General features: G+C 47.2%; 1 protein-coding gene across 1 annotated transcript in view; it reads right to left on the bottom strand.

The window, feature by feature from the left end:
* Positions 1 to 1908: 1908 nt before the first annotated feature.
* Positions 1909 to 15229, bottom strand: part of LOC139399919 (pentraxin-related protein PTX3-like) — a 22410-nt gene continuing 9089 nt past the window's right edge. The window contains exons 3-4 of the mRNA XM_071145046.1: positions 13115 to 13521; positions 1909 to 4116 (exon numbers count right to left, since the gene is read on the bottom strand). Coding sequence (XP_071001147.1) covers positions 3455 to 4116; positions 13115 to 13521 — 1069 coding nt within the window. The 3' untranslated portion in view covers positions 1909 to 3454. The remainder of the gene's footprint in view (positions 4117 to 13114; positions 13522 to 15229) is intronic.

The raw sequence follows: 15229 nt of genomic DNA, 5'->3' as shown, positions 1-15229 counted from the left end.
GATACAGGCGTCCTTCCTAACTCAGTTACCGGAGAGGAAGGAAACCGCTCAGGGATTTTACCCTGAGGCCAATGGCGACTTTAAAACAGTTACAGAGTTTAATGGCTGTGATAGGAGAAAACTGAGGATGGATAAACAACATTGTAGTTACTCCACAATACTAACCTAATTGAAAATTGGAAAAATAGGGAAGCCTGTGCAGAATACAAATATTCCAAAACATGCATCCTGTCCAGAATACAAAGTGTTATATTTGGGGCAAATCCAATACAACACATTACTGAGTACCACTCTCCATATTTTCAAGCATAGTGGTGGCTGAATCATGTTATGGGTATGCTTGTAAGTGTTAAGGACCGGAGAGTTTTTCAGGATAAAAAATACATTTAATGGACCTAAGCACATGCAAAATCCTAAAGGAAAACCTGGTTCAGCCTACTTTCCACCAGACACTGGGAGATGAATTCACCTTTCAGCAAGACAATAACCTAAAATACAAGGCCAAATCTACACTGGAGTTGCTTACCAAGAAGATGGTGAATGTTCCTGAGTGGCCAAGTTACAGTTTTGACAATGGGAAGACCTGAAAATTGTTTTCTAACAATGATCAACAACCAATTTGACAGAGCTTGAAGAATTTTGTAAATAATAATTGGCAAATGTTGCACAACCCAAGTGTGGAAAGCTTATAGAGCCTAGAAAGACTGTCAGCTGTAATCACTGCCAAAGGTGCTTCAACAAAGTATTGACTCATGGTTGTGACTACTTACTGTATGTAAAGTAGATATTTCTGTATTTCATTTTCAAATAAATTTGTAATAAATTTTTTTTTTTTAAAACGTTTTGACTTTGACGATATTGTGTGAGAGAAAAAATACATATTTAATCCGTTTTGAATTCAGGCTGTAACAAAACTAAATGTGGACTGGGTATGAATACACACACACACACACACACACACACACACACACACACACACACACACACACACACACACACACACACACACACACACACACACACACACACACACAATCACACACACACACACACACACAATCACACACACACACACACACACACACACACAAGCACACACACACACACACACACACACACACACACACACACACACACACACACACACACACACACACACACACACACACACACACACACACACACACACACACACACACACAAGCACACACACACACACACACACACACACACACACACACACACACACACACACACACACACACACACAAACACAAAGTTTGTCGGTTGTCCACCCCAAACTCAGCCACCCATTGCCCAAACCCCCTGACCTCACCCGAACCACATCACATCATCCTATTTCCTGAACTGGTGGCTGCTGGGAAGGGAGAGGTCAATTGTTATTGGTTCCCTGGGCTTCGGGCCAGGGGGCGGGGTTAGCGAAGTAAAGAGTGGGTGAAGCATGCATAAGCTGATACAGTACCTTGTCTCGGGGATAGGGAGGGAGGAAGGGATACGAGCGGGGGATTGACTTCAACAAGAAAGGATCTGTATACTATCAGCAGTTACAACTTTAACAGCATATCTCTTGTCATTCTAGTAACTCTCTGTAGTTATGCATTAGGACTATCTACCTCACATTCAACTACGTATCAACTGATGAGCACGTTCAGTGCATTCGCTAACTCTCTGCAGTTATGTAGTTATGCATTAGGCCTATCTAAATGAAGTGAAACACTTTTTTATATTAAGTTAATATGCAACGATCACTCAACACATCCAAATGTGCAGCTGTTGTTGGGATGAGTGAAATGGCCGTTTTGACACAGGGAAGAAACTAACCAGCATTTACCACAATTAAACGTGTTGTTCCTGTTGGTGATGAAGAAATTCGTCAGACGCATAATGTCAACATGTAGTTTTATTCATATCTTGGTCTCCAATTCTAGTCCTACTGTAATGCAAAACAATTATATTTATATACAAAATACATTCATTTTTACTTCTTGACAAAAACACAAAACAATTTACAATATGATCCACATTGCCTATTACGTTAACAGAGAGCAGAGATAGGTCGTAACAAAATGCTGTAAACATTGTCCACGGTTCCTCTTTTCAAATCAAGTGTTTCTGTCTCACAAGGGACGCAAAACCCAACAGAGAATAAGCCACTATAGTTGTGTCATCTTGCTGTCACCCATTTCAAAGAGAAACACAATAAACCCCTTTGGATTATATAGAAAACAAAGAGAAACCCAACACAACTGAAATATTATGTTTGTCACATCTGAAATGTAAACACTTTGATAAAAAAAATATTTAAAAAAAGTTGGAAACAACGATTGAAAAAAAAGATTCACTTTTTTTTCCCAGGAAATGTAAGATTATAAGGTAATAGAACAGTTACAATCTCCTATGGCAGCATGCAGATGGTGTTACTACATAGCCATGCCAGAGAGGACCACGATAAAACGTTTTCTAACCACAATGCCACCCTAACAACTAAACCCAAACCTCAACCCTTTACCATTTACCTTACCCCTTAACCCTGACACTCCCATTAGTAACAAATAGCTAACGTACTTGCAAAAATAATGCTGATATTTATAGCAAATGTTGTCCTCTCTAGGATAGCTTCTGATGGTATAGATAATGTTTTCCTCCTCTGGCATGGCTTCTGATGGTATAGATAATGTTGTCCTCCTCTGGCATAGCTTCTGATGGTATAGATAATGTTGTCCTCCTCTGGCATGGCCATCTAGCGATGACCCTTGCAGACTGGTTTTTGTGACAGTTGCCCTCAAGCATCTCTCCTTCCACACAATGAGCTCTTTGTTTCTCTCTCTCACCTCGGTTCTTTCCTATCCTTTTCTCTCTTTAAATCTGTGGTAAATTCTGTTTTCTCCACTTCTCCTCCTAAGGCTATGTACAGTATACTAATGTTTCTCACCAAGTGTGTGTGTGTGTGTGTGTGTGTGTGTGTGTGTGTGTGTGTGTGTGTGTGTGTGTGTGTGTGTGTGTGTGTGTGTGTGTGTGTGTGTGTGTGTACGTGCGTGTTGGTTGTGCGTTCACATTATTGTTACGCACACATGTTTACAAACCCAGGCATCTGACTTGCGTGTGCGTGCGTGCGTGTGTGTGTGTGTGTGTGCGTGCGTGTGCGTGTGCGTGTGTGTGTGTGTGTGTGTTGCTACTCTCCTGCTTCTCTAAATGGGAACCACTCCTCCAACAGGACACATTATTGTCACAGTCTCATTAACCATTAAAGGGAGCTGTTGTTGTTGTTGTTGTTGTTGTTGTTGTTGTTGTTGTTGTTGTTGTTTATGTTCACATTATTGTCGCAGTCTCAGCCGGTTGGGCTGTTCTGCACTGCAGGTCTTAGTTTATAATGGTGATGATAGAGTTCATTTAAATGATGATGATGAGGATGATGATGAAAACGTCATCAGAGTTAGTTGATGAACTGAGCACCCCCGTGAGGCACAATCTCCGTCAAGCCCCACCCAACTACGTTCCCCCTCTGCTCACACCCCTCGCCGTCCTGCAAAGCCAGCTGGGATATCTCCTCCTCTGTCAGCACGCTGTCCCACATGTTCACCCCTGTCATCTTCCCAGCGAACGCCAACTTGGCATCGAAGCCTCCGTCAAACCCAGGCATCTGACTCCCACTGCCACCTGACCCTCCAGAGATCCCGCCGTCGTTCTTCTCCTGCCCCAGCTGGAGGGAGCCTCCATCGGGTAACACGTGGCCCTCGGCCACCCCGGGTGTGAATGCCACTCTGTGTCCATCGGCCCACAGTGACGCTATGCCCTGCTCAGAGCTCCAAGCCCCACATATGTGGGTCCAAATTCCTCCTCTCACCACGCCCCGCCCCTCCACCAGGTGAGCCTCTCCCCCCACAGTGAAGAGAGCCCTGGTTCCACTGAGAAGGAGCTGGATCTCATAGGGGTTCCGTTTGGTTCCGTAGGAGAACAGCACGGTTCTGTTGGAGATGGAGACGGGCTTGGCCCACAGGCACACGGTGAAGGAAGAGAGAGAGAGAGGGAGGTCTGGTGTCACCGATGAGAAGATGCGAGGGGAACGCATAGGGAAGAGAAGAGCGGTCTCACAGCCTGCGAGAGAGGAGGGAGGGAGGAGAGAATGAGAGAATTGCTTTAGTCATTTTACGGTTATTAGTTGATCTGCAAGACGACCAATTTAGGAAACCACAAGATGACGAAAAGTCCAAATCTACTTCTACTTTTTATCATTGTTCTTTTCCTCTTGTTATAAGTCTGATTTACATTCTTACTTATATTGTTTAAAAGAAGAGAAAGGGAAACAGGCCATCTGCCAGCATGCTGCCTCACAGGGCTTCTTCAGGCCTTTTCTTTGTTCTCAGAAGCACTACGGATGACCAGATGATGACCACTACGGATGACCAGATGATGACCACTACGGATGACCAGATAATGACCACTACGGATGACCTGATGATGACCACTACGGATGACCAGATGATGACCACTACAGATGACCTGATGATGATCACTACAGATGACCAGATGATGACCACTACGGATGAGGATGACCAGATGATGACCACTACGGATGACCAGATGATGACCACTACGGATGACCTGATGATGACCACTACGGATGACCAGATGATGACCACTACGGATGACCTGATGATGACCACTACGGATGACCAGATGATGACCACTACGGATGACCAGATGATGACCACTACGGATGACCAGATGATGACCACTACGGATGACCAGATGATGACCACTACGGATGACCAGATGATGACCACTACGGATGACCAGATGATGACCACTACGGATGACCAGATGATGACCACTACGGATGACCAGATGATGACCACTACGGATGACCAGATGATGACCACTACGGATGACCAGATGATGACCACTACGGATGACCAGATGATGACCACTACGGATGACCAGATGATGACCACTACGGATGACCAGATGATGACCACTACGGATGACCAGATGATGACCACTACGGATGACCAGATGATGACCACTACGGATGACCAGATGATGACCACTACGGATGACCTGATGATGACCACTACGGATGACCAGATGATGACCACTACAGATGACCTGATGATGACCAATACGGATGACCAGAGGATGACCACTACGGATGACCAGATGATGACCACTACGGATGACCAGATGATGACCACTACGGATGACCAGATGATGACCACTACGGATGACCAGATGATGACCACTATGACCACTACGGATGATGATGACCACTACGGATGACCAGATGATGACCACTACGGATGACCAGATGATGACCACTACGGATGATGATGATGACCACTACGGATGACCAGATGATGACCACTACGGATGACCTGATGATGACCACTACGGATGACCAGATGATGACCACTACAGATGACCTGATGATGACCAATACGGATGACCAGAGGATGACCACTACGGATGACCAGATGATGACCACTACGGATGACCAGATGATGACCACTACGGATGACCAGATGATGACCACTACGGATGACCAGATGATGACCACTACGATGATGACCAGATGATGATGACCACTACGGATGACCAGATGATGACCACTGATGACCAGATGATGACCACTACGGACCACTACGGATGACCAGATGATGACCACTACGGATGACCAGATGATGACCACTACGGATGACCAGATGATGACCACTACGGATGACCAGATGATGACCACTACGGATGACCAGATGATGACCACTACGGATGACCTGATGATGACCACTACGGATGACCAGATGATGACCACTACAGATGACCTGATGATGACCAATACGGATGACCAGAGGATGACCACTACGGATGACCAGATGATGACCACTACGGATGACCTGATGATGACCACTACGGATGACCAGATAATGACCACTACGGATGACCAGATGATGACCACTACGGATGACCAGATGATGATCACTACAGATGACCAGATGATGACCACTACGGATGACCAGATGATGACCACTACGGATGACCAGATGATGACCACTACGGATGACCAGATGATGACCACTACAGATGACCTGATGATGACCACTACGGATGACCAGATGATGACCACTACGGATGACCAGATGATGACCACTACAGATGACCAGATGATGACCACTACAGATGACCTGATGATGACCACTACGGATGACCAGATGATGACCACTACAGATGACCAGATGATGACCACTACAGATGACCTGATGATGACCACTACAGATGACCTGATGATGACCAATACGGATGACCAGATGATGACCACTACAGATGCCCAGATGATGACCACTACAGATGACCTGATGATGACCACTACAGATGACCAGATGATGACCACTACAGATGACCAGATGATGACCACTACCACAAATGTTCCAAGTTCAAATCCCCGAGCTGACAAGGTACAAATCTGTTGTTCTGCCCCTGAACAGGCAGTTAACCCACAGTTCCTCAGTAGGCCGTCATTGTAAATAAGAATTTGTACTTAACTGACTTGCCTAGATAAATAAAGGTAAAAAATATTATTATTAAGGCTCATCCTTTGTTCCAAAATGGCCGTCATACAGATTAGGACTTTTCATTTCTAATTGAAAATGTTTTTTTTATTTTTAGTATTGCCCTTTTTTTAAACAAGCCTTACAAAGCTGGGTACAATTTCAGTTTTATCCTCCTGAAAAATATAGAAGAAATATTACATCAAATGTAATGGTCAAACTCAAATATACTGAAAAAAACATTATTTATGGAATTAAAATAAATAATTGTGTTATATTTATTAATAATATTATGAATTGAAACGGAGGAGTTACGTCACATGTACAGTTATTGAAAATGTATGGTCTATGGTGATAGGTGGGATGGGTTGAGAGGTTGAGGGTGGTCTATGGTGATAGGTGGGATGGGCTGAGAGGTTGGGGGCGGTCTATGGTGATAGGTGGGATGGGCTGAGAGGTTGAGTGGTCTATGGTGATAGGTGGGATGGTCTGAGAGGTTGGGGGTGGTCTATTGTGATAGGTGGGATGGGCTGAGAGGTTGGGGGTGGTCTATGGTGATAGGTGGGATGGGCTGAGAGGTTGAGTGGTCTATGGTGATAGGTGGGATGGGCTGAGAGGTTGAGTGGTCTATGGTGATAGGTGGGATGGGCTGAGAGGTTGAGGGTCTATGGTGATAGGTGGGATGGGCTGAGAGGTTGAGTGGTGGTCTATTGTGATAGGTGGGTTGGGCTGAGAGGTTGAGTGGTCTATTGTGATGGGTAGGATGGGCTGAGAGGTTGAGGGTGGTCTATTGTGATAGGTGGGATGGGCTGAGAGGTTGAGGGTGGTCTATTGTGATAGGTGGGATGGGCAGAGAGGTTGAGGGTGGTCTATTGTGATGGGTAGGATGGGCTGAGAGGTTGAGGGTGGTCTATTGTGATAGGTGGGATGGGCTGAGAGGTTGAGTGGTCTATTGTGATAGGTGGGATGGGCTGAGAGGTTGAGTGGTCTATTGTGATATTTGGGTTGGGCTGAGAGGTTGAGTGGTCTATTGTGATAGGTGGGATGGGCTGAGAGGTTGAGTGGTCTATTGTGATAGGTGGGTTGGGCTGAGAGGTTGAGGGTGGTCTATTGTGATAGGTGGGATGGGCTGAGAGGTTGAGGGTGGTCTATTGTGATAGGTGGGATGGGCTGAGAGGTTGAGGGTGGTCTATTGTGATAGGTGGGATGGGCTGAGAGGTCGAGGTTGGTCTATTGTGATAGGTGGGATGGGCTGAGAGGTTGAGGGTGGTCTATGGTGATAGGTGGGATGGGCTGAGAGGTTGAGTGGTCTATTGTGATAGGTGGGATGGGCTGAGAGGTTGGTCTATTGTGATAGGTGGGATGGGCTGATTGAGGGTGGTCTATGGTGATAGGTGGGATGGGCTGAGAGGTTGAGTGGTCTATTGTGATAGGTGGGATGGGCTGAGAGGTTGAGTGGTCTATTGTGATAGGTGGGATGGGCTGAGAGGTGAGTGGTCTATTGTGATAGGTGGGATGGGCTGAGAGGTTGAGTGGTCTATGGTGATAGGTGGGATGGGCTGAGTGGCTGAGGGGTGGTCTATGGTGATAGGTGAGAGTGGCTGAGGGGTGGTCTATGGTGATAGGTGGGATGGGCTGAGAGTGGCTGAGGGGTGGTCTATGGTGATAGACGGAATGGGCTGAGAGTGGCTGAGGGGTGGTCTATGGTGATAGGTGGGATGGGCTGAGAGTGGCTGAGGGGTGGTCTATGGTGATAGGGGCGATGGGCTGAGAGGTTGAGTGGTCTATGGTGATAGGTGGGTTGGGCTGGGAGGTTGAGGGTGGTCTATGGTGATAGGTGGGATGGGCTGAGAGGTTGAGTGGTCTATTGTGATAGGTGGGATGGGCTGAGAGGTTGAGTGGTCTATTGTGATAGGTGGGATGGGCTGAGAGGTTGAGTGGTCTATTGTGATAGGTGGGATGGGCTGAGAGGTTGAGTGGTCTATGGTGATAGGTGGGTTGGGCTGAGAGGTTGAGGGTGGTCTATTGTGATAGGTGGGATGGGCTGAGAGTGGCTGAGGGGTGGTCTATGGTGATAGATGGAATGGGCTGAGAATGGCTGAGGGGTGGTCTATGGTGATAGGTGGGATGGGCTGAGAGTGGCTGAGGGGTGGTCTATGGTGATAGGGGCGATGGGCTGAGAGGTTGAGTGGTCTATGGTGATAGGTGGGTTGGGCTGAGAGGTTGAGGGTGGTCTATGGTGATAGGTGGGATGGGCTGAGAGGTTGAGTGGTCTATTGTGATAGGTGGGATGGGCTGAAAGGTTGAGTGGTCTATTGTGATAGGTGGGATGGGCTGAGAGGTTGAGTGGTCTATTGTGATAGGTGGGATGGGCTGAGAGGTTGAGTGGTCTATGGTGATAGGTGAGTTGGGCTGAGAGGTTGAGGGTGGTCTATTGTGATAGGTGGGATGGGCTGAGAGGTTGGTCTATTGTGATAGTGGGCTGAGAGGTTGTGATATAGGTGGGATGGGCTGAGAGGTTGAGGGTGGTCTATGGTAATAGGGGGATGGGCTGAGAGGTTGAGGGGTGGTCTATGGTGATAGGTGGGATGGGCTGAGAGGTTGAGGGGTGGTCTATGGTGATAGGTGGGATGGGCTGAGAGGTTGAGTGGTCTATTGTGATAGGTGGGATGGGCTGAAAGGTTGAGTGGTCTATTGTGATAGGTGGGATGGGCTGAGAGGTTGAGTGGTCTATTGTGATAGGTGGGATGGGCTGAGAGGTTGAGTGGTCTATGGTGATAGGTGGGTTGGGCTGAGAGGTTGGTCTATGGGTGGTCTGATTGGTGATAGGTGGGATGGGCTGAGAGTGGCTGAGGGGTGGTCTATGGTGATAGATGGAATGGGCTGAGAGTGGCTGAGGGGTGGTCTATGGTGATAGGTGGGATGGGCTGAGAGTGGCTGAGGGGTGGTCTATGGTGATAGGGGCGATGGGCTGAGAGGTTGAGTGGTCTATGGTGATAGGTGGGTTGGGCTGGGAGGTTGAGGGTGGTCTATGGTGATAGGTGGGATGGGCTGAGAGGTAGAGTGGTCTATTGTGATAGGTGGGATGGGCTGAAAGGTTGAGTGGTCTATTGTGATAGGTGGGATGGGCTGAGAGGTTGAGTGGTCTATTGTGATAGGTGGGATGGGCTGAGAGGTTGAGTGGTCTATGGTGATAGGTGGGATGGGCTGAGAGGTTGAGTGGTCTATTGTGATAGGTGGGATGGGCTGAGAGGTTGAGTGGTCTATTGTGATAGGTGGGATGGGCTGAGAGGTTGAGGGTGGTCTATGGTAATAGGTGGGATGGGCTGAGAGGTTGAGGGGTGGTCTATGGTGATAGGTGGGATGGGCTGAGAGGTTGAGGGGTGGTCTATGGTGATAGGTGGGATGGGCTGAGAGGTTGAGGGGTGGTCTATGGTGATAGGTGGGATGTTTGACATTATTGTTATGTGACTGCTTTTAACATGTAGGTAGTAGCAAGTAGCAAAAAAGCTGTAAACCCTCCCTTTTCTTCTTCTTTTTGTATTTTTTTTAATACCCCCCCCCCCTAAGATAATTGTCCTCCGAAGGGGGGGGGGGGGGGGGGGGGTATTAAAAAAAATACAAAAAGAAAAAGAAAAGTACTTAAGTAAAGTACACCTTAAGTAGTTTTTTGGGGGGAATCTGTGTTTTACTTCACTATTTATTATTTTTGACAACTTTTCCTTCACTACATTCCTATAGGGAATATTGTACTTTTCCTTCACTACATTCCTATAGGGAATATTGTACTTTTTATTCCGTACATTTTCCCTGACACCCAAAGTACTCGTTACATTTTGAATGCTTAGCAGGACAGGAAAATGGTTAAATTCACACACTTATCAATAGAACATCTCTAATGCCTCTGATCTGGAGGACTCACTAAACAGAGAGCATCCCTGGTCATCCCTACTGCCTCTGATCTGGAGGACTCTCTCCCTGGTCATCCCTACTGCCTCTGATCTGGAGGACTCACTAAACAGAGAGCATCCCTGGTCATCACCTCCCTGGTCACTGCCTCTGATCTGGAGGACTCACTAAACAGAGAGCATCCCTGGTCATCCCTACTGCCTCTGATCTGGAGGACTCACTAAACAGAGAGCATCCCTGGTCATCCCTACTGCCTCTGATCTGGAGGACTCACTAAACAGAGAACCTCCCTGGTCATCCCTACTGCCTCTGATCTGGAGGACTCACTAAACAGAGAACCTCCCTGGTCATCCCTACTGCCTCTGATCTGGAGGACTCACTAAACAGAGAACATCCCTACTGCCTCTGATCTGGAGGACTCACTAAACAGAGAACATCCCTACTGCCTCTGATCTGGAGGACTCACTAAACAGAGAACATCCCTACTGCCTCTGATCTGGAGGACCTACTAAACAGAGAACATCCCTGGTCATCCCTCCTGCCTCTGCTCTGGAGGACTCACTAAACCCAAAAGCATATGTTATAGATGATGTCTTGGAGTTGGTGTGTACCTCTGCCTATCCTATCATTTTAAAAACAAGAAAATGGTTCAGTTTGTTTTGCTTTAATATAAGGACATGTTTAATTATTTACACTTTTACTACTTATTTTGATACTTAAGTATTATTTTAGCAATTACCTTTACTTTTGATACTTAAGTATATTTAAAACAAAATACTTTTAGACTTTTTTTATTCAAGTAGTATTTTACTGGGTGACTTTCACTTTTACTTGGGTCATTTTCTATTAAGGTATCTTTACTTTTACTCAAGTATGAAAATTGGTTACTTTTTCCACCACTGTGTAATAACACCACGACATAATGCATCAGCCCAGAGTCAGACCAGGAGAGGAAATCACTGCTGGAGGTTTGAATCAGTCTTTGTATGTGTGTATGTGTGTGTGTGTGTGGGATTATGTATGATTCCTGTATTACTAAGGGTGTATTATATCAGTGTGGACAGCTCCCTTCCCCCTCTCTCTGCAGCAGCAGTCTAATATCTAGGTTGTGACACACACAGTGATTGACTCTTCCTACCAGACCCTAAATATTGACGTTAGATTTGTCTCAGGTTTCTCTCCGGGGGTAACCGTTCCCATCTGGTTCTGCTTCCCAGGGTGCTTTGCTGCGGTTGCTGTGCCGACCTGCTAATGGTTATACCTGTGTGTGTGTGTGTGTGTGTGTGTGTGTGTGTGTGTGTGTGTGTGTATGTGTGTGTGTGTGTGTGTGTGTGTGTGTGTGTGTGTGTGTGTGTGTGTGTGTGTGTGTGTGTGTGTGTGTGTGTGTGTGTGTGTGTGTGTGTGTGTGTGTGTGTGTGTGTGTGTGTGTGCGATATATAAACAGCATTGTGGTTTTATCTGATTAATGCATGGAACTGGAGCTGGCTCTCTGAAGACCTGGGCTCATTTTGTTTTTGATTGAATTCCAACATAGTAAGCAGGTCGAGGTCTGTACAGGACGTGGGTGTGTGTAGGCTCTCAGATCCTTACAAATAGAGATCACAGATGCAGAGACTGGGTTTGGAACATGGAAAGGCTCTCTGATAAGAATTCCTGTTGTAAGAAAAATGGACCAGAAACATTTTTATATTCATACTCCCTAGGTATTTATTTTGCTATATTCATTCTTTCGAGAATCAATGAGTTGTAAGGATCAAATTGCCTGGGAGGGATGTCTGGTGTGATTCTTGTAAGAGGGGTGCTGTATTACCTGATGGTGTTTAAACATTCGTTTTCTACATTATGTAGAGCAGAGCTTCTCAACCAGGATACTGCACTAGCAAGGACATGTTGCTCGGCCCAGACTACCCCTGAACTAACCCCTCATGTGCATTTTACCAGTAGGCCTCTGGTCCCATGAGTCTTCTCAAGTACCCCCTGTGAATAGGCCAAGTACTAGCACCCCCTGGTTGGGCCAAGTACCCCCTGAGGATAGGCCAAGTTCTAGCACCCACTGGTTGGGTCAAGTACCCCCTGAGGATAGGCCAAGTACTAGCACTCCCTGGTTGGGTCAAGTACCCCCTGAGGATAGGCCAAGTTCTAGCACCCACTGGTTGGGTCAAGTACCCCCTGATGATAGGACAAGTAATAGCACCCCCTGGTACCCAAGTACCCCTTGAGGATAGGCCAAGTACTAGCACCCCCTGGTTGGGCCAAGTACCCCCTGAGGATAGGCCAAGTACTAGCACCCACTGGTTGGGTCACTTAGCACCCCTGGTTGGGTCAAGTACCCCGTGTGGAAAGTAGCACCCCTGGTTGGGTCAAGTACCCGTGTGGAAAGTAGCACCCCTGATTGGGTCAAATACCACCTGTGGAAAATAACACCCCTGATTGGGTCAAGTACCCCCTGTGGAAAGTAGCACCCCTGGTTTGGTCAAATACCCCCTGTGGAAAATAGCACCCCTGATTGGGTAAAGTACCCCCTGTGGAAAGTAGCACCCCTGATTGGGTCAAGTACCAACTGTGGAAAGTAGCACCCCTGATTGAGAAGTGATGTAAAGGATGGTAGGATGTATAGATAGTGACACAGGAAGAGGTGTTCTCACCTGCGGGCATGTGTCGTTGCTGTCCCGACTTGAGCGCTAGTTCCAGAACTGCCCTCGTCTTCGCCAGCTCTGTCACCAGGGCAACCAGCATCTCTGCCGGCACCACATCCTGCTGCAGGTCTTCCCCCTTTGCCTCTGGTGGCGTTATGGGTCCTGGATTACTCAGGCAGATATTTTCTAGCTTGACGAGTCGGGAAGCCTGTGTCCGCGCCGCGTTGAGGAGCTGCTGTAACAGCGTCTCCTGGTGGCTATTCCCAGAATTACCTGCAGATTTCCCAGCAGCAATGCTCCGATCTTGCCTGAGATGCTCCAGGCTCTCCTTGAGGCGAGCTTCCATCTGCATGGACATCCTCCGTCCAGCAGTCTCCACCGCAACGCCACAGGCCCCTCCGTACTGAGCCACGAACCTGGGGTCAGGAGAAGAGTGATTAGAGAAGGATTACATCAGAGACCAGGAAGTAGGCTACATTACACAAGGACTTCTTTCAGATATACACAGGTGCGAAGAATTTAGGGGATTGATTTGGAATTGGTGGTTTGGCAAAGGTCGATTTAGGATTGGTAAAGGTCGATTTGGGATTGGTAAAGGTTGATTTGGGATTGGTAAAGGTCGATTTGGGATTGGTAAAGGTCGATTTGGGATTGGTAAAGGTTGATTTGGGATTGGTAAAGGTCGATTTGGGATTGGTAAAGGTCGAGTTGGGATTGGTAAAGGTCGATTTGGGTTTGGTAAAGGTCGATTTGGGATTGATGGTTTGGATAAGATCGATTTGGGTTTGGTAAAGGTCGATTTGGGATTGGTGGTTTGGTAAAATGCTTAGCATGACAGGAACATGGTCCAATTCACTCACTAATCAATAGAACATCCCTGGTCATCTACTGCCTCTGATCTGGAGGACTCACTAAACAGAGAACATCCCTGGTCATCTACTGCCTCTGATCTGGAGGACTCACTAAACAGAGAACATCCCTGGTCATCCCTACTGCCTCTGATCTGGAGGACTCACTAAACAGAGAATATCCCTGGTCATCCCTACTGCCTCTGATCTGAAGGACTCACTGGTTTGCTTGATAGAAGGAATTTGAAATGATTTATACTTTTACTTTTGATGCTTAATAATTTTTATGTTAACCTTTATTTAACTAGGCAAGTCAGTTATGAACAAATTCTTATTTACAATGACGGTCTACCCCGGCCAAACCCGGACGACGCTGGTCCAATTATGTGCTGACCTATGGGACTCCCAATCACGGCCGGATGCGATTCAGCCTGGTTTCGAACCAGGGACTAAACACCTCCCTCTGCAACTGGATCCTGGACTTCCTGACCGGCCACCCCCAGGTGGTAAGGGTAGGTAGCGACACATTAGCCATGCTGATCCTCAACACTGGAGCCCCTAGGGTGCGTGCTTTGTCCCCTCCTGTACTCCCTGTTCATCCACGACTGCATTGCCAGACATGACTCCAACACCATCCCAACACCATCATTAAGTTTGCAGACGACACAACAGTGGTAGGCCTGATCACCGACAACGATGAGACAGCCTATAGGGAGGAGGTCAGAGACCTGGCTGGGTGGTGCCAGAATAACAACCTATCCCTCAACGTAACCAAGACTAAGGAGATGATTGTGGACTACAGGAAAAGGAGGACCGAGCATTCCCCCATTCTCATCGGCGGGGCTGTAGTGGAGCAGGTTGAGAACTTCAAGTTCCTTGGTGTCCACATCACCAACAAACTAGAATGGTCCAAACACACCAAGACAGTCGTGAAGAGGCCACGACAAAGCCTATTCCCCTCAGGAAACTAAAAAGATTTGGCATGGGTCCTGAGATCCTCAAAATGTTCTACAGCTGCAACATCGAGAGCATCCTGACTGGTTGCATCACTGCCTGGTACGGAAATTGCTTGGCCTCCGACCGCAAGGCACTACAGAGGGTAGTGCGTACGGCCCAGTACATCACTGGGGCAAAGCTGCCTGCCATCCAGGACCTCTACACCAGGCGGTGTCAGAGGAAGGCCCTAATTGTCAAAGACCACAGCCACCCCAGTCATAGACTGTTCTCTCTACTACCACATGGCAAGAGGTACCGGAGTGCCAAGTATAGGACAAAA

The sequence above is a fragment of the Oncorhynchus clarkii genome, unplaced genomic scaffold, assembly GCF_045791955.1.
Source record: "Oncorhynchus clarkii lewisi isolate Uvic-CL-2024 unplaced genomic scaffold, UVic_Ocla_1.0 unplaced_contig_936_pilon_pilon, whole genome shotgun sequence".
Classification (NCBI taxonomy): domain Eukaryota; kingdom Metazoa; phylum Chordata; class Actinopteri; order Salmoniformes; family Salmonidae; genus Oncorhynchus; species Oncorhynchus clarkii.
The sequence above is the reverse complement of the archived record's forward strand: the minus strand, read 5'-3'. Positions and strand labels throughout refer to the sequence as shown.